The following is a 23605-nucleotide window of genomic DNA, read 5'->3' on the forward strand; positions in this document are numbered from 1 at the left end:
CTTCGTGCCGGAGTCGGACCATCTCACGTACCTGCACGTATATACGCAGTGGAAGGCCAACGGCTACAGCGACCGGTGGTGCACCCAGCATTTTCTCCACTCCAAGTCGCTGCGGCGGGCCAAGGAGGTCCGAGACCAGCTGCTGGACATCATGAAGATGCAAAACATGGAGATGGTCAGCTGCGGCAACGACTGGGACATCATCCGCAAGTGCATCTGCTCGGGCTACTACCACCAGGCAGCCCGGGTCAAGGGCATCGGCGAGTACATCAACCTGCGCACGAACGTCACGGTGCAGCTGCACCCGACCAGCGCGCTCTACGGGTTGGGCTTTCTGCCGGACTATGTCGTTTACCACGAGCTGATCCTGACGTCCAAGGAGTACATGTCGACGGTGACGTCGGTGGACCCGCACTGGCTGGCGGACCTGGGCGGCGTGTTCTACTCGATCAAGGAGAAGGGCTACTCGGCGCGGGAGAAGCGGATCACCGAGACCGAGTTCAACCGGAAGATGGAGATCGAGGCGCAGATGGCGGCGGACAAGAAGCGGGCGGAGGACCGGCTGCAGGCGGAGGAGGAGCTGAAGCTGGCCAAGAAGGCGGGGCCGAACAAGGAGAAGAAGACGGTCACGTCGGGGGCCGTGGTCAAGCCAGTGCGCAGGCGCGCCGGGAGGGGATTCTAGAGATCGCCAGCGCAAGCTGCTCCAGCTCTTCTCCCCCTTGCGCAGCGTTGCAGTGCCGTACCTACCGTAGCTAGGTAATTGGATATACACTAGTGTAATAAGGCATGTTCACTGGTCTATGGATCCCTTCGCTTTGAGTTGAAGAAGACCAGATCTTCCCCGCTGCAGCGCCATCGGTCAGGGGTGAGGGGGCGGGCCCACCTCTGCTGCCAAGTCGGAGCCGGTCCGGGGCGGCAGCTCGGCCAAAGTCGGCTAACTGACCGTCAGCAGAGCGAATCGGCGGAGCCCCAGTGAAGTCACTTTCAGTTATCTTTCCCGCTCTTTCCTCCGTTTCCTCCTCCCCTCCTCCCCCCCTAAAATCGTGGGTGACGAACCACCTTCTGTTACCCTCTATCCCTCCATTGCAATCTTCCCGCCGACGCACGGCTGGATCGGCCCAATTGGCTCAATGCAGAGCGCAAGGTCCCCCGCGCTCGCCCGGGCCCTCCGGGGCACACGCGGAACGCCGTCGCACTCGGCCAGGCGATACAGCTCCCGCGCGGTCGCCACGTCTCTCTCACAGCATGCGCTCCGACAGCATCAGCCACAGCAACAGAAGCACCCTCTCCAGTCCACCCGGCCACTCGGACTGCGACAGTTCCCCGCTGCCTGCTCCCAAACCCGCAATGCCTCCTCCTCCTCCTCCGCCGACTCCTCCGAACCGCTCCGAAAGACGCCCCTCTACGACCTGCACCTCGCCCACGGCGCCAAGATGGTCCCCTTCGGCGGCTTCCACATGCCGGTGCAGTACGCGTCGCAGTCGGTCAGCCGGTCGCACCTGTTCACGCGCGAGCGCGCCTCGCTCTTCGACGTCGGCCACATGGTGCAGCGCATCTTCGCGGGGCCCGGCGCGGCCCGCTTCCTGCAGCGCCTCACGCCCAGCGGCATCGAGGCGCTGCCCGAGCACCGCAGCACGCTGTCGTGCCTGCTGCGCCCGGACGGCTCCGGCGGCATCGTCGACGACACCGTCGTCACCCGCCTCGCCGAGGGCCGCTTCTTCGTCGTCACCAACGCCGCCTGCCGCGATAAGGATAATGCCTACTTGGACAGCGAGCTGGCCAAGTGGAATGGCGAGCCGGGCCACGAGGACTTGCAGGTGACGGAGGAGCGGCTGGACGGGCAGGGCCTGGTCGCGCTGCAGGGGCCCGAGGCGGCGGGGATCCTGGCGCGGGTGCTGGAGGGCGGGCCCGGCGGGCTGGACCTGAAGAAGCTGCTGTTCGGGCAGTCGGCGTACGCGCGGCTGAAGCTGCGCGGCATGCAGCTCAGCAGCCCCGTGCTGATCAGCCGCGGCGGCTACACGGGCGAGGACGGGTTCGAGATCTCCATCCCCGGCGACGAGACCGTCGACGTCACCGAGGCGCTGCTCGCCGCCGGCCCGGAGAAGGTGCAGCTCGCCGGCCTCGGCGCGCGCGACAGCCTGCGCCTCGAGGCCGGCATGTGCCTGTACGGCCACGACCTGGACGAGACGACGACGCCCGTCGAGGCGGGGCTGAGCTGGATCATCCCCAAGGAGCGCCGCACCGCGGACGCCGGGTTCTACGGGGCCGACGTCATCGCCAGCCAGCTGGTGCCCAAGAGCAAGGGCGGGTCGGGCGTCGAGCGCCGCCGGGTCGGCCTGGTCGTCGAGGGTGCGCCGGCGCGAGAGGGCGCCGAGATTGTCAGCCGCGCGCAGGAGGAGGGCAAGGAGCCGGTCAAGCTTGGCACCGTGACGAGCGGGTGCCCCAGCCCGAGCTTGGCCAAGAACATCGCCATGGGCTACGTCAAGGACGGGTTCCACACGCCCGGGACAGAGGTCGACGTGCTGGTCCGCGGCAGGCCGAGGAAGGCTGTCGTGACTAAGATGCCATTTGTGCCGACCAAGTACTGGAAGGGAGAGGCGTAAGGCGGATCAGATGGGGGTTCTATCTGTTTCGGTTTCTGTTTCGGTTGCTTTCCGCAAAGGTTCGTGAGGTCCGTTCAACACCACATTCTGCGTTCAGGCAGGCGCCAGGCTTCTAAATCATTCAGGTTCAAGGGATGATGGCATGGGATGCTTCAACATTCGGCGGGGTCCATGGGTTATTGGGGAGGCGATAATTAGACAGCTTGCATTGCCTGCAACGCCGTGAGGCGAGCCAGCTCTTGGCAGACGAATTTCACGGTGGTCCTTAAATGGAGTCGCCAAGATGTTTGTCTGGTCGCAGGTGATTTCCACCTGTGCCCCGGCAACGGAGCCAGCAAGTTGTTGAAAACTAATGGTGTTTGTTTTCGGGTCCCCTCCCTTACCCCCTACACCCCCAATTAACTCCAACCGTCGCTACGCCCTCGCAAGGACGGGCGGGAACAAAAACCGTAGGTATCATAAAGCTCCGTACGCGGCATATCCGAGCCCATGTTGGATGATCGCCCTCTTAGCCATGCTGAACTCCCCTCCCCTGACCTGAAATGAAATGCTGAACCCAAAGCGCCTTGAACACCTCGCGTGCAAAGTATGCTCTTAAGATGCCAGACATACTTTCGACGAAGAAGGATGCTGTTTCACCGGCGACGGCTGTCGCCGCTCTATTCTTCCTGAGCCCATCTGCGCTCCCGCAGAGGCATCTCCTTTCCGGATCTTTGCCGCTCGCCGGTCACCTCGGCCCGCCAAGCGTAGTACTCCCCTAACCTGGTCTCAGCATAAGACGCGTAGTCGAAGTCGATCTCGGAGATGGTCGCTTGGATCAGCGCCCAGATACCCCAGTAGAAGCCGGGCACCCCCCTGAAATAGTCCACCTCCGTGAGCAGCTTTTCGATTTCGACTGCCTTGTCGACACCGGCGGCCGCACCAGGCGTCTTCTTTTCTAGAAGGGTGAAATATGAATCGATATACTCGGCAATGAAGTCGCGCCGCTGTGCGCGCGTCGGCAGCACGCTGAAATCACAGTCAAAACCACCCCACTCGGCGAAGTGGTTGGCGATGTCGAAGGCGGCCGGCGACGGCGTTGCGTACTCGTAGTCGATGAAGGCCACTCTCGTTTCGGCGGACTTTTCGCCATTTGCGGCGCGAGACTTGGGCAACACAATTATATTCCCGCTCAGGAGGTCGCAGTGAGCAAAGACGAGCTAACAGGCAGCCATGTGTCAGCATCAGCGTGTCGTCGCGCGGGATGTTTTTGCCGCCTGATTCAACTTACCCCATTCACACCCAGGCCCGGCCGCTGGCTCAGCTCGGAGACAAGCGTCTTTAACTCTTGTTGCAACGCAGCCTGCCGGGCCCTCTGCGCTTCTGTTTCGGTTGGCAAGGCAAAAATCCACTTTTGCATGACCGTCCAGATGTTCGGCGGCGGCTTCCCAGGGGCAACTTCGTCAAGGGCCCGCTGAAACTCGGCATCGCCAAGGTTGCTGTCCAGAGCCGGAAGTGCAAGCCCGTCCAGCTTGGAGCTCTTGCGGCTGTGCCCCGTGCGACCTGCGATGCAAGGCACAATAGCGTGCCACTCGGCCAGACGGCGCGCCACAGCTCTGTAGACGTCAGGCTTGCGCAAGTCGTCCGGGTGGGTGACGGTGCCCTGGACGAAGCCGTACATCATGCCATTTTCGAAGCGGGCGAACAGCTCCGGGGCCAGCCCGTGTCTCATGAGCAGCTCGTGGTTCTGCGCCTCGCGGTGCCGGTCGATGATCACATCGGTGCCGTGACCGTACGCTCGCAGCAGGACGGCCTCCCTGTCGACTTCTTCCTTTGTAAGGCCAGGGCGCTTGTTGACCGCCTTCAGCAAGGTGTTTGTGATGCCGTCAGTAAAGCGCACGAACTCGACGTTGGAACCCGGTGCCTCCCACTCGGGGCGGACGGACAGGACGAGCCGGAGCGCGGATTCTTCCGACTTGGCGCTGTTGTAGGAGAGCGGGATGTAGCGGATCGGGGGTGCGTGTCCGTTCAACTCGCCATTGCTGTGAACGCCATTTTCGCCGCGGACAGGCATGGTGGGTAGAAGTCAAGCCGTGGCAAGGTTGCACAGCAGGTAAGGCGGTAGGTGCCGCGGTGGTGCCCTAAGGACGGGTCGGCGGCGGTGGGGGTCGCTGACCGGTGTGCTCTCGGCTTTCTATCGAACTCTGAGCTTCGACACGTCTGCGAGAAATGGCGTAAGACCGCGGTGGCGAGCTAGGAATAATGCCAAGTGACAGATGCGCAAGACCATGAGAAGACTCTGAGTTGGTAAAAGCTGTCGGGGCAGGGAGACGCAAATACTCCGTCAAGCGAGCGAGTTCGGACGCACAAGGGCGCACGAGAACGGGGTGAGCTAACGATAAATTGCAAAGCTCAACGGCCAGAGCTCGGACGGCAGCAAATAGCAGGGAACGGGCGAAACGGCGGGCAGCATTGGTTGCTGCTGCTTGCAATCGACTTGGTGAGGGCGGTTCGGGGTGGACTGGCGCACACGACCAGTTGCCCTTCTGTTCCTTTTGAACGAGCCAGGGGGTGGAGTCCTCGCGACAGCGATTGCCCTGTTGAGTACCTAAGGTAGGTTCATCTGTGGCCCTGCGCTTGTGAACTTGGCCCAAGCGCAACAGCAGTGAACAACCCCACGCTGCCCCACTTTCCAGTTCTTATGTCATGGAGTGACTCCATCCCTCCCATGTCGTTATTGATCCGAGGCAGGGGGCCAAGGCCGCAAGGGCCAGTCCTGCGTTTCGGCGTCGGATGATCGCCGGCCCCCGTCGCTTTTCTTCGGGCGTCTGCTCGCAACTACCGACCCCCGTGAACTCACCCGGGACCCACAACAGGACCTGCCGATGGCCCGGCCGCCGCCCTGAAAACCGAAGGGCGACTCGAATCGGAGTCGGAGTCCCCAATTGCGCATGCGCATTCCGTGGCCATGGCCGCCCCCGTCCTCCCAAACACGGACAACTTCCTGGGCGTCGCCCTCGTCATCAACCGCTCCCGTGACGGGCCGCAGTTCGTGTTCCACTACCCGCCGTGCGTGCTGCCGGCGGATCGCTCCAGAAGGACGACCGTCGGCAGTGACGAGCCCGACGAGGACGACGACATCCTCTCGGGCGTCCCCTCGCGCGGCGCACGTTTGGAGACCGGCTCTTCGGCCGCGAGCGAGGCCGCCGAGCTGGCGCAGTGGAACTATGACGACCACATCATCACCGAGAGCGGCACCCAGATCGTCCCCTGGGAGCGCGTTGCTGGGTTCCCGACCAAGGATCTGGAGAACATCCTGACGCCAGCCCGCGCATACCACAAGAGGCTGTTTCAGGTGTCGCTCGACCCCGTCCACTGCGTCTCCTATCCCATCTACGTGCCGGAGAACGGCGTGTGGCGTAAGAAGAAGAGCAAGAAACCTCGGAATCAGCCGCCGCAGTCGCAGCAGCACCGGGAACCCGGGGTCGGGCCTGGGACCGGCGCCGCCAAGAAGGATGACGACGATGCCTTGCCAACCGACGCCGGCGCTTCAGCCAGGAGCGGCGGCGAGAAGGGCGCAAGCGACGCAGAAAAGATCGAGGCGCGCGACATGCTAAAGCCCCCGGTCAAGCCCGCCGACGAGACCGAGGACAAGAAAAGCTCCATGACCATGTTCAACCTGGTGTTCTTCCTCCACCCCAAGAAGCACGAGGTCAAGCCCCTCGTAGACATAATGTTTACCCACATAATCAAGAAGATCAACAAGGCCTTCAAATACTGCCAGCAGCGGAGTGACTTTGTCTGGAAGGAGTCGAAACGGATCCTCGCCCTCAAAGACAAGGGTCGGGAGGACAGTGCGTAGCCGTTCCTCTCCCTCTCCCAGCTTGCCGGTCGACTGACGTGCGGCACAGAGAGGAAAATGAGTTCCTTGTGGGAGGAGATCCTGTCCACCTCATCCCTGGCAGCGTCCATGCAGGATATTTACGAGGCTGTCTCCCAAAACAAAATTGCCGCCCTGCAGCTGGACACGGTCGAGGGCACCGTAACCCACTCTGTCCAGATCCCCGTCCCATTTCATGTCTCGGACCTGCCGCAGGAAGGCGAAGAAAGTCAGCGCGGCCTCTGGCTGACCACAGTAAACTCGCTAATGGGAGAGGAGGCGGCTGAGACGCCCGGCTTCCTGGACAAAAACTTTGCGCTTCTGCTCATGATGGACGAGAAGAGGATCATTGCGGAGTTGCAAAGCGATCCGGACGAAACCACGCTCGCCATGATTGAGTTTGTGCGCCATTGCAAGCCAACACTCTCGTAAGGACCTCGGCCCTCACGCCGACCTTCTACTTTTTACCCTTTGGAACAGCTTGCTCACACCACCGTCCCAGCTTCTATCAAGTCTGCCAGCAGTCCAGCAACGTGCTCACCCCAGCCCAGGTGCGCAAGTTTGCCCAGCACTTCATCTTTTGGCGGCGCGCCATCGCGATCCCGCCTCTGCACGCCCGTGACACGTACATTGTCAGCCCCAACTGCGACCTCCGCAAGCTCCCTCAGGCATCCGCCGAGTGGGCGCGCCAGTTCCCCCTTTCGCCGGCTCTGCCAAACTTCCTCGCCGAGCTCAGTGTCGCCCCCCGGCCATACAAGCTCCACTGCCCCAGCAAAGCCCACCGTCCGGTCTACATGGCCATGCTGGCCTGGCTGATGCGCGGCGGCTGGGTCACACAACTGTGTACCTTTGCCTACGTCGTTGTCTGGCCCGAGATCATCTACGAGGTTGAGTACGAGCTTGAGGCCGAAGAGATTGCCCGCGCAAAGCACGCCCAGAGCATGGGCCATGAACCGGGCAGTGTAGAAAGCGACGACGCGGCCACCGCCGCCCTCACTTCCTCGGTGCCGGCCGTACCAGCCCTTGGCGACGCGCCCGTCGCCGGCTTCTCGTCCCGCTTCCTCCCCTTACTCCACGACCCGTCCGACTCTGTCTCTTCCTCCACAGCCGCCCTCCGCGACCTCGCCCTCTCCCACTCCCACTCCTCGCTCATCCCCGCCAGCGCCTCTACCCCGACATCCCCATTTCCCGCTCGAATCATCGGCGACAACAACAACGACAACCGCCACTCCCCATCCCCGCCACCGCCAGCGCCGCCCTCTCACGACACCAATACCAACCCGACCTCAGCCTCTCCGACCCCGACCCCCGCCGAACAGGCCGCCGAGAAGGCGCGGCTGGCCCGGCTCGCCGACAAGGCGGCACGGGAGCTGGCCGAGCGGGCAACGGCGCACGCGCGCAAGGCCGTGCCGCGGCAGACGGCGCACCCGAGCGTCAACCACGCGCGCCACCTGGAGGGCATCACGCCGCACATCATCCTGGACGCCAAGCAGGCCACCGGCAAGGAGAGCCTGTACCTGAGCGCGATCGGGCGGCGCTTCCGCGACCGCGTCGGCGGCGGCCGCCCGCACGGTTCCGGTTCCGGTTCGGGTTCTGGTCCGGGTCAGGCCCAGGCTCAGGTTCAGGCTCATGGTCGGGAGAGGGAGAAGGACAGGGGTCCGGAGACCAGTCAGGGGCGCAGGGATGGTACAGATGGAAAGAGGGAACACCATCCCTCCGGCGCCGGCGGAGGCGCCAGCGGAGGAGGAGGAAGAGGGGTGGCAAGAGGGGGTGGCCTCGGCGGTCCCCATAGCGGAGGAGGGGCTGGAGGAACGGGGCTCCGCGACAGCGGCGACTGGGACGAGCGAGTTGCCAACGCCTGGCCGGTGTTTTGCAAATACTTCAACGGGAGGACGGCGCTGGAGAGGATCGCGCTGCAAGAGGACATGAAGCGCAAGGACGTGTGGAACTTGCTGACGGCCATGAGCGAGTACCTGCTTTGCGTTCGTCACTGGTAAGATGGTGGAAGCATAGGTAAAGCCAGGATCTCGCGGGGACGAGAAGCCAGCTCTGTGATACCAAAGGATTATCGTTGAGATATATCTAAAAAGGCAGCGCCACGCAACAACAGACGGAAGGAGATAGGAACGCATGCGGGACGGCAGATCTTCGTAAAAGCATGTGGTAAAACATGTGTATTCGCCCAAGGGGTATTATCATGCTACGCAGTGAAACAGGCCGTGGTCAGCCAGCAAGCCCAACACGCGCAGCAATCGATGCCATCGCAACTACCTAACGACTGACGGAGGGGCTCGCCAACCAAAAAGAAGCCAGAGATCATGAAAGCCAAAAGCGCCCTGCCCACCCTATCCACCTTGTTTCCATGTGCCGAAATGCTCGAGGTATCATTTGTAAGCTAGGAAACGCCAGCAAGAGCCAAAGGGAAAGAGAACGACAATGTTCCCCGCCGAATCTCAATGCATGTAGGCCCCTCTGATCAACCTGCCCAGTTCGATCCGACCACGCCACGACCGCTGTGCCTGAACGACCCTTGCTATGCTATATAACCCCGAAAGTGCAGCAGCGATGCAGAACTAAGCAGAACTAAGCCTTAAGACCAGAGCCCATTATCGGAAAGCAGAAGAAGGAAAAAGAATAAGAAAAAGAAAAAGAAAAAGCTCAAAGGAGAGGGGATACCCCAGAAGAGCGCGAGACAACGAGCCGCAGGAGACAGGATAGCAGCAACGCGCTCTCGGCTGCTAGGCAGTCAGATCCATGCCCAACTCGTCCTCTTCCTTGAAATTCAAGTCGGCACTGCCGTCGTCATCGTAATCAAGGAAGTCACCATTGTCGAGCATGTCATGGGCGAGCCCTCCCGCACCCTCATCCCCAGGGCTGACCGAGGCGTGATCGCCGCCGGTGCCATTGGTGTTGCCGTTGAGAGGCTCGCCCTTGTAGTCCGTGTGATGTGGCACCCGAAGGCCGGACCCGGCAGTGCGCGAGTAGGAGAAGGTCCTGGGCTGCCCAGTTGTCTCGTCTTTCCTGGCCATCGCCTCCATGAGCTCGGTCTGCATCCTCCGCTCATCATCGGTGATCTCAAACGGCACCCGGCCTCCGCTCTCGAGAATGGTGTTGATCAGTTCCTCCTGCTGTTGGATCTTCAGGTGGAGCATCCACATCAGGTCGCGAGTCCAGCTCACGGCGCCATTCAGGATATCCCCTTTGTTCGGGCCTTTATCCTTCTCTTCCACGGGTAAGCCGGTCGTGATGTTCCCTGCGTTCCCCCCCGCTGCCCGTCGAGCGCCGGGGCCCGCAAGAGACGAGGTCGCCTGCGATCCGATCCCAGCCAGGGTTGGCGAGAGCGGCGTCCCGTTCTGGATAGCCTTCCGGATCTTCTCATCCTCCAGCCGGTGAGCAGGCACCAGCTTGCTCAGATCCTGGATCCGCTCATTGATGTTGTCCCGCCTCCTGCGCTCGACCAGGTTGTGCGACTCGCGCCTCCGCTTTCGCCGAGCCTCTTGAGTCGAAGCCGCAGCCGACGGAGCACCCAGTTTCGCGGGCATCGAGGCGCCGCCCTTGAGGATCATGTCGCTGATGTGGTTGCTCTGCAAAGGAGGCTGTAGGGGCGACGAGAAGCCGGAACCAGGAAACGACGAGAGACTGTTGGGGGTCTGGATCCACTGGCCGGAGTGTGACTTTTCGTGGTGCACGCTGCTTGTCCTGATCGGTTGGGCACCAAAGGGAGCCTCGGCAGTCACCGGCAGCCCAGCCATGGCCGCCGTCTTGGGGGTGAGAGAGCCCCTGGCGCTCGAGGGCTTGCGCTGCATAGTTTGTGCCATGCGCGCGCGCGCTTGCACGCCGAGAAAGCTCGAATCCACGTTCTCGTTCATTTCCGAGTTCGCAAGGGGGGATCCAGCATAAGAGAGGGGTGATTTGAGCGAGCCGCTAAAGGACTGAGGGTGCTGGAGTTGGCGGTATTGGCCAAAGTTGTGCACAAAGGGGCTCTGTATGGGATCGCCATCCGGCGTGCTCGAGTATCCGTTCATGGGCTGCTGCTCGATGGGCAAGCCGTGGTGAGAGCCATAAACGCCTTGCGAAAGGCCGGGACCCATCTCGTTCATGTTGTAGTCCTGAAGCCCTGCCTGGGGCTCCGTGGGACTGGTCAGGCCTTCCAGCAACTCGTCATCCCCGAAAACAGCCGAGCCGGTTGAGAATGCATTTGGCGGATTCGTATGGCCAGAGAAATGATTTTGGTACTGCGTCTGAAAGTTGCCGGACATGGCCAGATCGTTGGGGTCGATCCCACTATGCCCGGCCATTTGGAAACCGTGCTGGGACATCTCGACCACGTTGGTGACGAAGACTATCCAGGATCGCGTGCAAATGCGCTTGACGGGGGACCGTGCCTTTCGGCTGCCAATGGAACAGGTAATCGACGTGGCGTCCGATCCAGGCTACGGCGGGGAGAGTTTGCAGCCACTCGCATGTCAGCTCGGGCGATACAGAAAAAGAGAAAAAAAAAGGTTGTGTGAGCTGGGGACCGCCGAAGCAGGCCGCGACTGTGCGGCTCAAGCCGGAATAGCCGGGAAAGCCAGCGACAGAGATGCGTTGCACGTACCTAGAGAGGGCGAGGTATCTTCCGGTCTGCCGGCGCTGGGCCGCTCTCCATCAGGTGGAGCAGGAAGGCGAAAAAAAAAGAGAGAGTGAGCGACTCGAAGGGAGCGATGGCGCAGAGTTCAGATGCTCGGTCGTCGACGTGTGTCGATCGCAGTCGAATGTATGCAGAGAACGAGGAGCGTGATGCTTAAGAGCTCTGCAAACTGACAGGATCTAGGGCGACTTGATTGCTTGGTGTGGTGTGTGGTTCAAGTTGCGGGCGATGGGAGATGCTGTCGCAGGTCGGCGGTCGATGGTGGGACCGTCGAGTCGAGTCGGGGCAGGGTGCGGGGGGGCTGGTTTAACAATGTATCCGCCTAACCCGCTTGGGAGCTGGGCCTTTCAGATGGCAACTGGGTGCCAGGATTGGCCTGACAAAGGAGCCAGGAGACTGCCGACTTTGACGGGTAGAAAATTCTTTTTGTCGGTGGGCTCCAACCAAGACGGAGAGCAAAAGTAAGCCTGCAACTGCGGGACCGGTTGGAGAGGGGAGAGCGCGCGACGGATGGAAGTGCGGGTTGAAAGCGAAGGTAGTTAGTGTAGGGAGACCCGGCGTTGCACAGGGTGCGTGGGCTTGGAGAAAGCGAAGCCGGCCGGGAGCAGTGCCCCACAGAAGCGGTACCTTGGTAAAGCTCAAGTTAACCGCCGAGTCCGCTGGCAGTGCTGCGCACCTGGCTGCAGCGCGTACAAGGTTGGCTTGGGTTGGCTTTCGTGCTGCTTGGGCCCCAGGGCGCGGCCTGTGAAGGGTGAAGGAGGATGGAAGTAATCCGTAAAGGACGCAGTCTTGTCGCTGCTATGTGTTGCGCATGAGGCCGCCGGGGCCTCTGTTCCGGGAACGGAGGGGACTCCGACCAGGGGCACGCAAGGAAAGTTGGGACGCGCACAGTCAGCCCAAGGGAATCGACGGACCAACACGCGTTGGAGAGGCAAACGATAGGGTTTCTCGGGAAATCGATCGATCGCACAAACAGTGATTGCAGCCGCTGTGTGTTTTGGTCTCGCGGACTGCTCCTCTTCGGCGAGGGATAGTTGCGGGAAGGATGCTAACTAGGGCAGGCGAGCGAGGGAGCGAGGGCGTGTCCAGCCCGAAGTGGCTAGGCTGCTGCGCATTCAGCACATAGCGCTCAGCGCTCAGAACCTCCCAGAGTTCACACTCACTTATCACAGTAGAAGGTAGGTATCGATTAGGTCGGGTGATATGTGGCCACGCAACCAGCATGGAAAGGTAAGGTAGGTAGGAAGGCAGATGGAGGGCAAAATGTCTGAACTTGCTTATTCGTTATTTGCCCTCTTGTGAGACGCTGAGTTCGCCAAGCTAACCCCACCTCCGAAGCTGGCCGTAACTAATCCGATGGGGGGTAGCTGCTGCTATGATTGGTGTTCGTGTCGGTCGGGTCGGGTCTGACACGTTTTCTTGGCAGCTTCTGACAGCACCTGTCACTTCAGGTTGATCAGTCCTTGTGAAGCTAAAGGTGATGTTCACCGCTGCGCCTCATGGCAGCAGGAGCCTGCCAGCACAGTGTGCACTAGCGGACCATAAGCGCCCTTTTATAAAAGATGAGAAACAATATCCGTGCAAAATCAACGACGGAAAGATTGCTGACGTCCCTCCCCTGACGACTCTCCCGGAGGCGGGGTGGTGCAGGACTTCACCCGTGAGCAGCCCTGGACAACCCGCGCTCTGCGGGGCATGAACAGGCAAGGGAGGCCTTGGGGATCTTGGCTCCGAAAACAGGGAGAATAGGAGGTTGCAAAAAATCCATTCTCCTCCTCCAGGTCCGATGGTGAGAGTTGGAAGCCAACCTACTTCAACGGCACTCCTTGGTGCGTCTGGATCCGTTCCTTTGACTGGCGGTTTCGCAGTTGGATGCGGCGTTCAGGTGCAGGGTTTCGATTGGTTGACCCCGCGGGATCGACCGGCTCTTCTGTTGAGCCTCGTTGTGACGGGGCACGAAGGTGGGTTCACTTCGGGCAGGCGAAAACTAATACGGCTAAGCGGATTGCAGTTTGCTGGATACCTTGCTGTTGACTGTGCAGAAAGGGTAGCTTGGGTAGTCGCCGGTGAGCAGCGCGGGATGGATTCGAGCATGGAGAGAGTTGAAGAAAGCAATCTCAATCCGGAGATGCTCGACGCCGTTACCTGTGGCACAACACGGCCTTTTATTCTGGGGTGGGAACTCGCACCGGGACATCTGCCTTGGACGCGCTGCCTCGCGTCCAGGCGACTGCGTAGTCGTCTGACTTCGGGACGACCTGAAGCAAGGAAGTTGGTGTGCTGAGAAATCCCGAGTCGGACGCTCGTAAACGACAGCTTCGTCGTGAGCTTGGCCTTTCCACCTGGCTTCCGCGCTCTTCACCGAAACAGGTCCGAGAACATGGCGAGCATGGGCGCCCAGGTACTTCTCGCCTGCCGGTGTGACTCGCAGCTGAGACATCAGGCACACCAAACGTAAAAGCGCACAGCCGTGTTCACCCCATCCCCAGCGCGCAAGACGTCATGTCTCTAAATCCTGGGCAGGGGGCCAAGATGCCGTACCGTTGTGGGATGGTGCGGTCGCCAGACCTGCGCGACCAACCACCGAACCCAACCGCACTACCTTACCATCTCTGTATGTACATGTACTCTGTATACACCTACCATTAGCGCTGTGCATGTAATCTGTCCTGTCCAGGTTAGATCCTGCAGGTAGCTAGATGGAAGAGTGCCGGCGTCGACGGGAGCTCCACAACACGATGCAGACGCAGGAAAGGGATCGGCCCGTGTGATACACGAAGCAACGTTCGCTTGACGATTGCCGGAGCTGTGCCATGCATGACAGATGGCAGATCGGATCGGGACTGTACCTGAGGTACTAATACCGTCCGTTCAAATTCTTGCCCTCCTCCATCGCTCGTCGTCCTTGTTCGAGTACCCTGCCTCGGCTACCGTGATACCTCTGCTGCCTGTCGGGTTCGTGGACGGTTTTGAAGCAAGGCAGAGTAGCTCGAGGGTAGGGGCGTAAATCAGGCCCCTAGCTCCTACATGGTACACTGTAGGTACCTACCTGGCAGTAAAGAACAACCTGGAAGAAAAGGAGGGGAGAAGAAATAGGAAATCTAGAGTGGCACACCATGCTGCGCCCCCGCCTCAGAAGAAGACAGGAGTGACAAGTCGAGTGCGCTTCCACGTGCTGACGCCATCGGCCGGTCCCATACAAGTCACAGTACCGGTGCGCCCCATCGCGACTCACTTAACTCCTTACCTTACCTCAGGTCATCAGAGCTCGGCGGCCCTGCCTACCCACTGCTGGGTAGGGAGTGTATGCGCGCCATGTTCAGGAGTGGTGCGAAGAGGTCGGTTTGAGACTGGATGGCACCCTCTTCAACTCGGTACTTGGTCCGTGATCACTTTGCTGTGGGGCGAACTGATCAGAAGGCCAATCACATCGACAGGATCAGCGCAGTGGGTGCCCTCCCAGAAGTGCGCCAACTGACAGGGGTGGCACGCAGCAGTGCCGCTTCTGGTACCGTCCCCACTGCTTTCGCAGCACATGAACCACCTAACTTCCTCTTGACAATCCCATCCGAAGGCACCGACGCGGAGCAACTTTCCCACAGCCCAAACAGCGCCCACAAGTAGCGCCCCCGTTTGCGGCAGCATCGGCGAGTTTGCGCACTTTGCCTTTCGCGTTTCCCCCAGCTACGGGGACGAGTTTTCGCTGCCATTTTCGAGTCGGACCTGCAAGCGAAAACGGGATAGAAGCCAGAGTGCCTTAAAACACGGGGCGGAATCCAAGAAATAGACCTCCAGCAACAACACCCCGAATCATTCTGGACTCAGTGAGGGGCCATCCTCGTTCCCAAACCGTACGTGCACTTGTTGCCATCGTGGTTCTTGTCCTCTCCAACGGCATCCTGTGCCTCCCAGCGTGTCTTGACAGTGCTTACCCAGCCCCGACCCCAATCCCCAAGCTTCTGCCCGCACCCAAGTGCAACAGCTTCAACATACATCTTGTTGACTTCTTGCTCACTCCAATGTCTCTAGTGTGGTCACCGGGACCCGTGCCAGCCCTGCCAACTCCCCACGCTTCTTGCCACCCGCAGTTTGCCCGACAGCAACGTCCAAAGTACCGGACGCCATTCGCGTGTCTCTTCCCTCCCCAGCCTCGCCGATCGCGGTATCAAGAGCGACGAGGGTCGGTGAGCCATGGCTTCGGCATCGTTTCGTGAGTCAATCAACTCGCTAGGCTGGTCGCGCCGTGATGCGGACCTGCCGGTAAACACATCGCGGCAAGGCGGTTTTCTGTCATCGCTGCAGTCTCTCAACCCCTTTGCCGACCGTGGCTATGTCCGACTGCCGACCACTGAAGGCGCGGGGGCCCCTTTACCGGCGCCTAGCCGCCGCGAGGAGGATGACGCGTGGTTTGCCTGTGAGTCAACGCGTCTTTCCCTTGCTTTCTTTCAACGCCCCAACCCCCCGACATCCCTCCCAACCCCCCCCCCCCTTTCCCCCCCCCAAACAAACTCCCCCACCCCATGTTTCCTGATTTAGCTGCTTTCCCCAGCAGGCGGACGGGCCATGCAGGACATGTGCCGGCTCTGCAGGGTCATGTCTCACGCTGCCCCTCCCGCGGATCCCGTATTTTGTCGCTGTCCTTCATTATAGTCATTCACTCAAGCAGCGGTTCCGCCGTGAGAGAGTTTCTGAACTGGCTGACGAGACATAGTGAGTCGGTGGGATCGTCTGCTGATTTTTGGTGCCTGCAACCTCGGGGCGCTTGCCTGCTTTGTTATCTGCTTCGCCCTCTTCCCACTCATATCTCTGGGAAGGCCGCGCAAGCTAGTCGTCTTGTAAGTGCCTAGTTTCGGCTCAATCCTTCCTTGCACTGTTCTGAAGCGCCCTGTGAACGATCATGCGCGCCGCGCGGCCCCGGCCGGGCGTATCTCAAGGCCGGGGGTAACTCGGTGAGCATCTGTTCTCGGTGCTGCCTTCGGTGACAACGCTCTCTTTCTCCTCTCTTTCTTTAGGCAGTATCAGGACGTCGCGAGGCTGACTCGGAGATGTGCACACCCTGCACAGATGGACCCTGGGTTCGATCCTCTTCCTCTCCTCCTCTGCTGCCATCATGGGCCCATTGGCATACTTACAGCACCTCGTCTCGACGCCACGGCTGCCGTTCACAGCAGCCTACTTCGGGTCTCTCGGACTGACCTTATACTTTTCCATCGGCGTAAGTCAGCCATGTGTTCGAGTGCTAGGCGCAATACTGAGATGCTGCCAGTTACAAAACACCTTCCTTACCCTGCTCGCAGGGCTTATCCAACTGGCCTCCCTAGTGTGGTATCTCGTGAGCTACTTCCCCATGGGCTCCAGCGGATTGCGCCTAGTAAGCAGCTTTGGGGCCCGCAGGGCCGCCGCCTGGATGACCAGCTAGCAAGCTAGCACCAGGCGCCAAGCGCCCGGATGGCCTCCGACCCTACGAAGAGTAGCCGATGTGGTTATGACCGTCAGTGTATGTACGTACTGTACTTGTCCGCCCCGTGAAATAGTCTTTTTCTTTTTTGAGCTGCACCATCCCATGTATCTAAGGCTCTGGCGTGGTTTCGAAGAACGTCGATGGTCGCCCGTCCTGGTGTCATCTGGGGAATAGTGAGGTTTGGGTCGCGCTTTGCATACACATCACTGTGTATGTACCTATGCAAACTTGTCCAAGCCGGAAATGAGCCGAGTGCTTTCTGTCGCATTGCGTACAACCCTGCATTACGGTAGAATCCGCAGGCCAGCTCGCATAGGTTTTGAGAGCCTCGCCACTACGACGAAACGTTCCGGCAGGGAGACGGGTAGAACCTTTAGCCGGCAACTTGTTGCCACCAGGCCGACTGTGCTGTCTCACTACGGTCTCTGGTTCCGGACTGGTCGAGCGGACTGTTAAGGTTGGACCGGCTATCGAGCCGCACTACACTACCTACTGTGTAGACTCTGGAGTCTGGCACATCCGCGTTGGTGGCCCCTGAAAGTCCGTCGATACTCGAAGCCCACAGATTGGCTAGGTACTGAAGCAGCTGGTGGGAATACATCTAGTTACGCAGTGTGCGAACGGCTGTGACACTTCGTTGACAAATACATATCTAAAAGACTTATCATGGCCTGCATCAGAATGCGTCTGCCCCAAGGCTAAATGATGTGGGAGGATGCGCTGCTGTGCCAGTAACGGCGCCGGGACCCGATTTGCCAGTGCCAGCCCCGGACATAACTTCTTTCCAGAAGCAACAAGCGAAGACCCGGAAACACCCATGTGTGTGGAGACCCCACCTCGGCCGATCCTCCGCCGGGGGGAAGCTCTCGAGCCTCCGTTACAGTGTGGTATTACCCCTGCCAAAAGGGCCTTGTCCAGTCGCGTTGATGCCAACTATGCCCAGAGTGCGAGGCAATCAAGAACTTGGACGTGCATCTGTGCAGATTGGATGAGTTGTTTCCAGGAATAGCAAAACAAAGGACCTGCTACCCACTCCGTTACCAACGCTGCTACCCTCCCCGAGAATATCCGAACCATGTTACAAATGAACTTTGCATCGTGTATTCCGTATTCCGTGCTACCCGTCTATGTATTCCGTACGGTATCCCGGGACAGTATCATCGACAGTCCTCTCCCTGAAGCCGTTGCCGATCCCACTTCATGGATCGAGGACAAGAAAGCACGCTGGTGAGATGGAGAAGCGAAAGCCAATTTATTCTGTCGAGATATGGATGGTCTTGGTTTGCAGCTTGGTCATACAGTCCGAAGGAAAGAGAGCAACCACGCTGGTGTAGTGCTCACGCTTACCACTTGGTATCTGTAAATGGCACTGACCAGATCCTCCAAAGAGAGTTTAACTCTGCGTCCTCTCGGAGGATCCTCGACTCCAAGCAGGTTCGCGAGGTCCATCGTAGCTGTAGCCAGCCGAGACATGGCGAGGAAGGCTTTGAATGTGATGGCCACTGATCGACTGCGTTTAAGTCGCCAGGAATGTTGCGAGGACAAGCTCGAGTCGGGGAGCGATGGCCGGGTTCCCCTCCCAACTCAGAGTCCCATCAGGACAGGCGAGCGTTTCCCAGTGGGATGCAACTAGGCGGAAATTGCTGAAATTCCTACCACGGTCTTGTCACGTCCGCCGCATGCCTCCAGGTTCCAGGTTGCCTGGCTTACCAGCGGATGACAGTGGGAATGTGGCACTGATTGGAAGCCACAGAAGCCCGGTGTTGAAAGGAAGTGTGACGGTTTTATCTTCTTCGCAACATGCACACACGCTCACACGATCACATGCGCCATTGCGCACCACGCCGTGGCCGTGGCCCAAGGATGATCAGGCCGGCAGCGAAGTCGGTGTTGGCGCGGGAGATTGAGGTGTCTGGTGCGAAGTATATACGGTAGGCAATAAAAGGATCTAGCGGCTTGCATTCTCAAGCCCTTAGCCAGGCACAGAAACACACCTGGCACAAAAGGACCTCTTTGCGGAACTCAGGTGTGCGTGTGGCCTACTTGCCCGTGTGGGGAGTTCGGAACTGGCCTGACTGAATTCGGCAACCTGGAAGGAGTTATCATTCGCTCCACTCAGTCACTCAACAAGGACATGAAAGAGCTCGAAGCTGCTCCCAGACCGGGGCACATGCCCTCTCGGATCATACATGCATGGAAACGAACTTTTCTTTTTGGCTTTTGGTCGAGATCGAGATTACCGCACTCTGGCTCGGATTTCTTCTGCCTCACATTCGTTTTGTCATCTGAGATCGACCTGAAGCACCACCGATTTATATTCGCGCAACCCCCCCCACTGCGTCAGTCCCGAACGGCGCTTCCCCTCCGGCCCCAGCAGGCACCTGAGCTCTGCGCGCGGGACAATGCTAATTGTTTTGGGTACATCCATTACGTGCCGGGTTCTAACTCCACCACTTTTCCAGCAGCCCGAGTCTGAAGAACCGAGAAAAATTTATTCCCACGCACACAAATCTCGTCCGCCTTTCGCCCTGGCGAACGAACCACTTTCTGCCATTACCCCCTCCGGCACAATTTTTTTTCCTCCTCTTCGTTTTCCCCTCCCCCATCCTTCACTCTGAGCCCTCGGTTTGCTCTGCCCTTGTGCACCTGGGATCTCTCACTAGTTAGAGGTCGGTCGCTAGGGCTTTGTTGGTGGTTGGTTGTTCTCGGGCCTAAAAGAGGTTGTTCGAGCTGGTGCGGAACCTTCACGCCTCGCTGCCACTGCCCGTCAACAACCGAGCCGCAACGCTTCTACCCGCAACGCCCACCTTCCTCGCTCCTTCCCTCCAGGTTCTCGGTCCGCGACGCTCGCAGCCTACCCGCTTGCTTAGCCACCTTGTGAGGAGCGCTGTTGGCCGAATCCCCAAACGGGAAATTCTCCGACCGACCACATCGAGTGCACGATCGCCAGATTTCGGCTCCGCGGCTTGCGGACAGTCCGCCCTCGCCTTCGTTGGAGGCAAACTGGTTCCCCAACTGAAAATAATCGAGAAGAGCCCGATTTAGCGACTCTCGCTCAACAATCCAGTCAAAGCCCTGGGTGTCTCTTGGCCCCGCCCCCAGCTTTCCGTCAGTGCGGGGAGGTTCTATCGGCCTCTCCGGACATCGCCCGACTTGACGAGGCATACTGAGCACACTCGGCAGGGGTTAAGCGCGCCGACGTTGCTTGCAGCTTCCTGTCGACGAGGGCTTGCATCCGCACGCGGCCAGGCTGACCTGTCCCCGACGTGCCCCTTCTCTCACGTACTCAGTGGCGACTTGTTCCTCCTGGACGATACAATGTCGGCCACAACGTTTTCCTACGCGCAAGCTGCGCGGGGTCAGACCGCTTCACAACCGAGTCCGCAACAGACTTCGAGCCCTGCCCCGTCGACGACTGGCTCTCAGGGAAAAGATGACGCGTCTACCGGTGCCACGTCTGTGACAGCGCCCTCAGTTGCCACCAATGGCGCCGAAGTTCAAGATACTCAGAGGCTTGCAACCCAGGTGGAAGGTCCAGCGTCAAAGCAGGATTCTGAGGCTTCTTCTGTTGTTGGCGCAAGCTCGTCTACAGCATCCGTCGCGGAGCAGTCTGGAAAGACAGCCCAAGAGAACAGCACAAAGGCGACCGATATCACGGCCCAGTCCCAAGGCGAGGACAAGGGCTCACGCTCGACTAGTCGGACCTCCCGCGTGAACGACAACACGGACGGCAGGAGAGGTCGGAAGGGCAAGAAAGGTCGTGCGAGTGACAAGGATGCACAGAGCGAACAACACCAGGAGGACGATTCGGAGAAGGCGAAGGAGCCTGCAAAGCCCGTCATTCTCACAGAAGCGCCCCCCCCTGCAGTCAACCCATGGGCGAAACGCATGGAAGCCCAAAAAGCAGCCGTCAAGGCCAAACTTGCCTCACCAGACGGACCGGCGCCCGGTAGCGAGCAGAAGCTGGCCTCATCACAGGAAGATGCCGGTGCGCGCGGCACAAGCCAGAACGGTGCGAATGCGTCGCAGAAGAAGTCAGCTGAGGCATCACGGCCTGATCAGGCACCCCGCAAAAGCGGTACCCGTGGCAACCGGGCTGGCGACAAGGACGAGAAGAACCCGGTGTCGCTGCCTCCAGTCGCAGATCCCTCGCTCTGGCCTGACCCCAAGGCCGCCGCTGCACGGGAGCCGCTTCCCCGTAAGCCGCACGAGAAGGGCGACACGTCTCAAAAGGAGGGCCAAGAAGAGGCTGGTCCTCCTCGCAAGAAGACCTGGGAGAAGCTTGAGATTGTGCACTCTGTTGTCTTTGAGACCCAGCTCCCGCAACTTCGCGGCTCGAAACCTCGTGGTGGCGCGCGAGGCGGCCGTGAAGCTGGCTCGATCAGGGGCAACCATTCAGGTGCCGCCGGCGCCGCCGGCGCTGCCGGTACTGCCGGTACTGCCGGTGCAGCTGCCTCCCAAGCCTCCGCCGGCTCGATGAGCGACAAGGCGCCTTCTCCCGGGGGCGCCACAGGTCCCAGGGCTGCAACGATTCGTGCACGTGAGGGGAGCGTCCCTTCACGCTCGACATCCCAGCCCCAAGCACCGCACCCCTCAAAGCGGGCCTCAATTGATGGGGCTTCCCGCGACCAGCGCAAGACCTCGGCTCCAGGAAACAGCACGATCGAGCATCCGCGCGATGCGAACCCGGATGCATCATCGGTGAGTTTTCGATGACAAACGATTTGTCCGACAGACCCAGTCTAGATGCTAACAAAACAACAGCTGTCGAAGAGGGCTAGTGCAGTACGAGATATCCGGGCCGAGAGTGGACCGTTGAATTTCGAGGCTGGGCAAGCGGCAGGCAAAACGCAACCCCAGGAGCGAAACAGCTTCCAGACCCGCGGCGACTACGCGAAAGACGGTCCGCACGGGCAACAATATCCTGCACGCGAGAACCGTCCGGAGCGTGGTCGCGGCGGTGGTTACCGTGGCCGTGGTGGCCACGCCGGCTCCTCGTCTCACATGGGGTCTGCATCGTACGTCCCCAACGGACACTACCCAGCCCCTGCCGGCTTCCCATCCCGCCAGGCCTCCAGTGCGCACAGCCCTCCGCCTTTCTCCGGCCAGTTCCCGGCGGCTTTTGGCCACCCCACGAGAGGCAGGGGGAGCAAGTGGGCTGGCTCTGGTCAGTCAGCTGCGCGCAACAGTTCGGGCGCCGCTGGATTCCCACTTAAGACTCCCCAGATGGCCGATTTCGCGGTGGGCCAGTACCCTCCGTACATGTACTCGCCCATCTACGATCCATCTATCGCAATTCTCAAAACCCAGGTTGAGTACTACCTCTCTGTCGAGAACCTGTGCAAGGATTACTACCTCCGTCAGCACATGGATGGGCAGGGCTTCGCCCCTTTGTCGATAATTGCAGACTTCAAGCGGATAAAAGCCGTTACTGAAGATCTGGAGTTGGTTCGACTTGCTTGCTCGCTTTCCGATCAGATCGAGTTTGGTGTCGGTGACGATGGTATCGAGCGGTTGAGGATTCGCGACAAGTGGAAGCACTTCGTCCTGCCTCCCAATGAGCGCTTCGAACCTTATCGCAACAACGGCCCGACGACCTTCACTCCGTATACCAGGCCAGACGCCCATTTCGTCGCCCCTTTCCCCGGCCCTATTGTTCCTCAGCCGTATCCGACTGCAGCTGGTGGCGCTTTCCCGGCGTTTTCTGAGGAGCAGATGTTCCAGCCCCCCTTCGTCAACGGGGCTCTTTTCAACCCTGCCGTCAACGGCGCTGTGGTAAATGGCCACCATCATGGCCCCGAGTCGCGGCTGTCTGCCGGTGTCCCGGAATACGCGCCTCCTCAGTCTCCCGTTACGCTGGAGAGCATGACCAACTTCTCCGACTCTCAGGTGGAGAACTTGATCATGGTTCTGAGCTACGAAGAGAAGGAGGGTTCGGGCTCTTCTGATGCTGCCGGCGTGGCAGGTTATGTCTCGGAGGATCCCCACGGGAGCCCAAACGGCGTTTCTGCGCGCTCGCCTGACATGCCAAGGTAACCTCCTTCCTCTTCCTGATCCATCCAGATCCGCTTTGTTGTGTGTAATTCTAACCCGAACGATAGTGTCAACGGGGAGGCGCATGATGGGCCCGGCAATGCGGATCAACCCGAACGCGGGATCGTCTGGCTTGATACACAGGCGACTTCTTCTGCCGAGACGCAGACGGTCCGCAAACCTTACTCCGAGATCCGTCAGGCGGCGCTTGAGCAGCGTCGGAACGCAAAGGCCGGCGAGACTTCCCGCTTGATGCAGAAGCTTTACAAATTCTGGTCGCAGATGCTGCTCAACGACTTCAACGCCAAGGTTTACCAGGAGTTCAGAGAGCTGGCCCTCGAGGATGCGTCGCGGGAGGCGCCCATCAAGAGTGGGCTGAAGTACCTGCTTGAGCTTTACAACAGGCTTCTGTTTGACAACAACACCCGGAAGCCTTGGCCTCAGGGCCGTGCAGTGCCGGAGATCTTGACGGCTCATTACAACGAGGCTGTCGAGTTGGACCTCAAAATTGGCGGCAAGGAGGTGACGACGATCTGAAGACTTCTGAAGCCCAGCTGTCTCCGAGCCCGGCGATCCCGTCCGACTGCTCCGCGACCCCGGTGGGGATCAGAAGCACCACCTATCTTCGTTTGACGTGCGGAAACATCTCGAATATCCAGCTGATAATTTGGGCGATCTCGTTGATTCGGTCCCTTTGCGGCTCAATGCAAACACACGATACATCTATCGGCGATGCACCCGGAATCTGATGAGGTTGCAGAGATCCGGACTGGGTGCTTCATCTTTCTGTTTGTTTCTGACCTGGCTCCGGCGTGTTTCAGCGATTGCATATCGCTGAGACGACGCCATTCGCAGGCGTGCATCAGAGGAACGCTTGAAAGCCAACTCGCTTTGGCAGCAACATGTTATACGACGGGAGTTTGTCTCGGGCACTGTTCCGATCGCAACGCCCGAAGATCGGGTTTTCGAAGTGACATCCTCTGGACCCGCGTGGCAGCCGCGGAGCCTTTCGTCGTCTT

The 23605-nt window shown here is 59.8% G+C and overlaps 6 protein-coding genes across 6 annotated transcripts; 4 read left to right on the forward strand and 2 right to left on the reverse strand.

Moving 5' to 3' along the window:
- The first annotated feature begins 838 nt into the window (after positions 1–838).
- THITE_2113061 (uncharacterized protein) lies at positions 839–2816 on the forward strand. Its single transcript, XM_003652023.1, has 2 exons — positions 839–2662; positions 2736–2816. The coding sequence occupies exon 1, from the start codon at positions 1131–1133 to the stop codon at positions 2601–2603; it is 1473 nt and encodes a 490-aa protein (XP_003652071.1). The 5' UTR covers positions 839–1130; the 3' UTR covers positions 2604–2662; positions 2736–2816.
- Positions 2817–3203: 387 nt separating this feature from the next.
- Positions 3204–4815, reverse strand: THITE_2113062 (uncharacterized protein). Its single transcript, XM_003652024.1, has 2 exons — positions 3874–4815; positions 3204–3802 (listed from the first exon to the last, which is right to left on the reverse strand). The coding sequence occupies exons 1-2, from the start codon at positions 4654–4656 to the stop codon at positions 3263–3265; spliced, it is 1323 nt and encodes a 440-aa protein (XP_003652072.1). The 5' UTR covers positions 4657–4815; the 3' UTR covers positions 3204–3262.
- Positions 4816–5343: 528 nt separating this feature from the next.
- THITE_2113066 (uncharacterized protein) lies at positions 5344–8830 on the forward strand. The gene is made up of 3 exons (XM_003652025.1): positions 5344–6436; positions 6494–6890; positions 6965–8830. The coding sequence occupies exons 1-3, from the start codon at positions 5551–5553 to the stop codon at positions 8457–8459; spliced, it is 2778 nt and encodes a 925-aa protein (XP_003652073.1). The 5' UTR covers positions 5344–5550; the 3' UTR covers positions 8460–8830.
- THITE_2113068 (uncharacterized protein) lies at positions 8779–11132 on the reverse strand. The gene is made up of 3 exons (XM_003652026.1): positions 11060–11132; positions 9139–10895; positions 8779–9035 (listed from the first exon to the last, which is right to left on the reverse strand). Exon 2 carries the CDS (start codon positions 10779–10781, stop codon positions 9201–9203), a length of 1581 nt encoding a protein of 526 aa, XP_003652074.1. The 5' UTR covers positions 10782–10895; positions 11060–11132; the 3' UTR covers positions 8779–9035; positions 9139–9200.
- Positions 11133–14649: 3517 nt separating this feature from the next.
- Positions 14650–16704, forward strand: THITE_2077070 (uncharacterized protein). Its single transcript, XM_003652027.1, has 5 exons — positions 14650–14943; positions 15122–15506; positions 15804–15927; positions 16157–16307; positions 16359–16704. Exons 2-5 carry the CDS (start codon positions 15284–15286, stop codon positions 16509–16511), a joined length of 651 nt encoding a protein of 216 aa, XP_003652075.1. The 5' UTR covers positions 14650–14943; positions 15122–15283; the 3' UTR covers positions 16512–16704.
- Positions 16705–19450: 2746 nt separating this feature from the next.
- THITE_2113078 (uncharacterized protein) lies at positions 19451–23221 on the forward strand. The gene is made up of 3 exons (XM_003652028.1): positions 19451–21254; positions 21318–22585; positions 22655–23221. The coding sequence occupies exons 1-3, from the start codon at positions 19872–19874 to the stop codon at positions 23121–23123; spliced, it is 3120 nt and encodes a 1039-aa protein (XP_003652076.1). The 5' UTR covers positions 19451–19871; the 3' UTR covers positions 23124–23221.
- The last annotated feature ends 384 nt before the right edge of the window (positions 23222–23605 follow it).

The sequence above is a fragment of the Thermothielavioides terrestris genome, chromosome 2 (genome assembly GCF_000226115.1).
Source record: "Thermothielavioides terrestris NRRL 8126 chromosome 2, complete sequence".
In the NCBI taxonomy this organism is placed as follows: domain Eukaryota; kingdom Fungi; phylum Ascomycota; class Sordariomycetes; order Sordariales; family Chaetomiaceae; genus Thermothielavioides; species Thermothielavioides terrestris.

Bases quoted from the DNA above. Each gene is read 5' to 3' on its own strand.
- THITE_2113061 (XM_003652023.1), top strand. From the start codon at position 1,131: ATGCAGAGCGCAAGGTCCCCCGCGCTCGCCCGGGCCCTCCGGGGCACA.
- THITE_2113062 (XM_003652024.1), bottom strand. From the start codon at position 4,656: ATGCCTGTCCGCGGCGAAAATGGCGTTCACAGCAATGGCGAGTTGAAC. The intron at 3,803-3,873 runs GTAAGTTGAATC...GCTGCCTGTTAG, and splicing joins CGGGCCTGGGTGTGAATGGG to CTCGTCTTTGCTCACTGCGA.
- THITE_2113066 (XM_003652025.1), top strand. From the start codon at position 5,551: ATGGCCGCCCCCGTCCTCCCAAACACGGACAACTTCCTGGGCGTCGCC. The intron at 6,437-6,493 runs GTGCGTAGCCGT...CGTGCGGCACAG, and splicing joins AGACAAGGGTCGGGAGGACA to AGAGGAAAATGAGTTCCTTG. The intron at 6,891-6,964 runs GTAAGGACCTCG...CCACCGTCCCAG, and splicing joins CATTGCAAGCCAACACTCTC to CTTCTATCAAGTCTGCCAGC.
- THITE_2113068 (XM_003652026.1), bottom strand. From the start codon at position 10,781: ATGTCCCAGCACGGTTTCCAAATGGCCGGGCATAGTGGGATCGACCCC.
- THITE_2077070 (XM_003652027.1), top strand. From the start codon at position 15,284: ATGGCTTCGGCATCGTTTCGTGAGTCAATCAACTCGCTAGGCTGGTCG. The intron at 15,507-15,803 runs GTGAGTCAACGC...GACGAGACATAG, and splicing joins GGATGACGCGTGGTTTGCCT to TGAGTCGGTGGGATCGTCTG. The intron at 16,308-16,358 runs GTAAGTCAGCCA...AGATGCTGCCAG, and splicing joins CCTTATACTTTTCCATCGGC to TTACAAAACACCTTCCTTAC.
- THITE_2113078 (XM_003652028.1), top strand. From the start codon at position 19,872: ATGTCGGCCACAACGTTTTCCTACGCGCAAGCTGCGCGGGGTCAGACC. The intron at 21,255-21,317 runs GTGAGTTTTCGA...ACAAAACAACAG, and splicing joins CGAACCCGGATGCATCATCG to CTGTCGAAGAGGGCTAGTGC. The intron at 22,586-22,654 runs GTAACCTCCTTC...CCCGAACGATAG, and splicing joins CGCTCGCCTGACATGCCAAG to TGTCAACGGGGAGGCGCATG.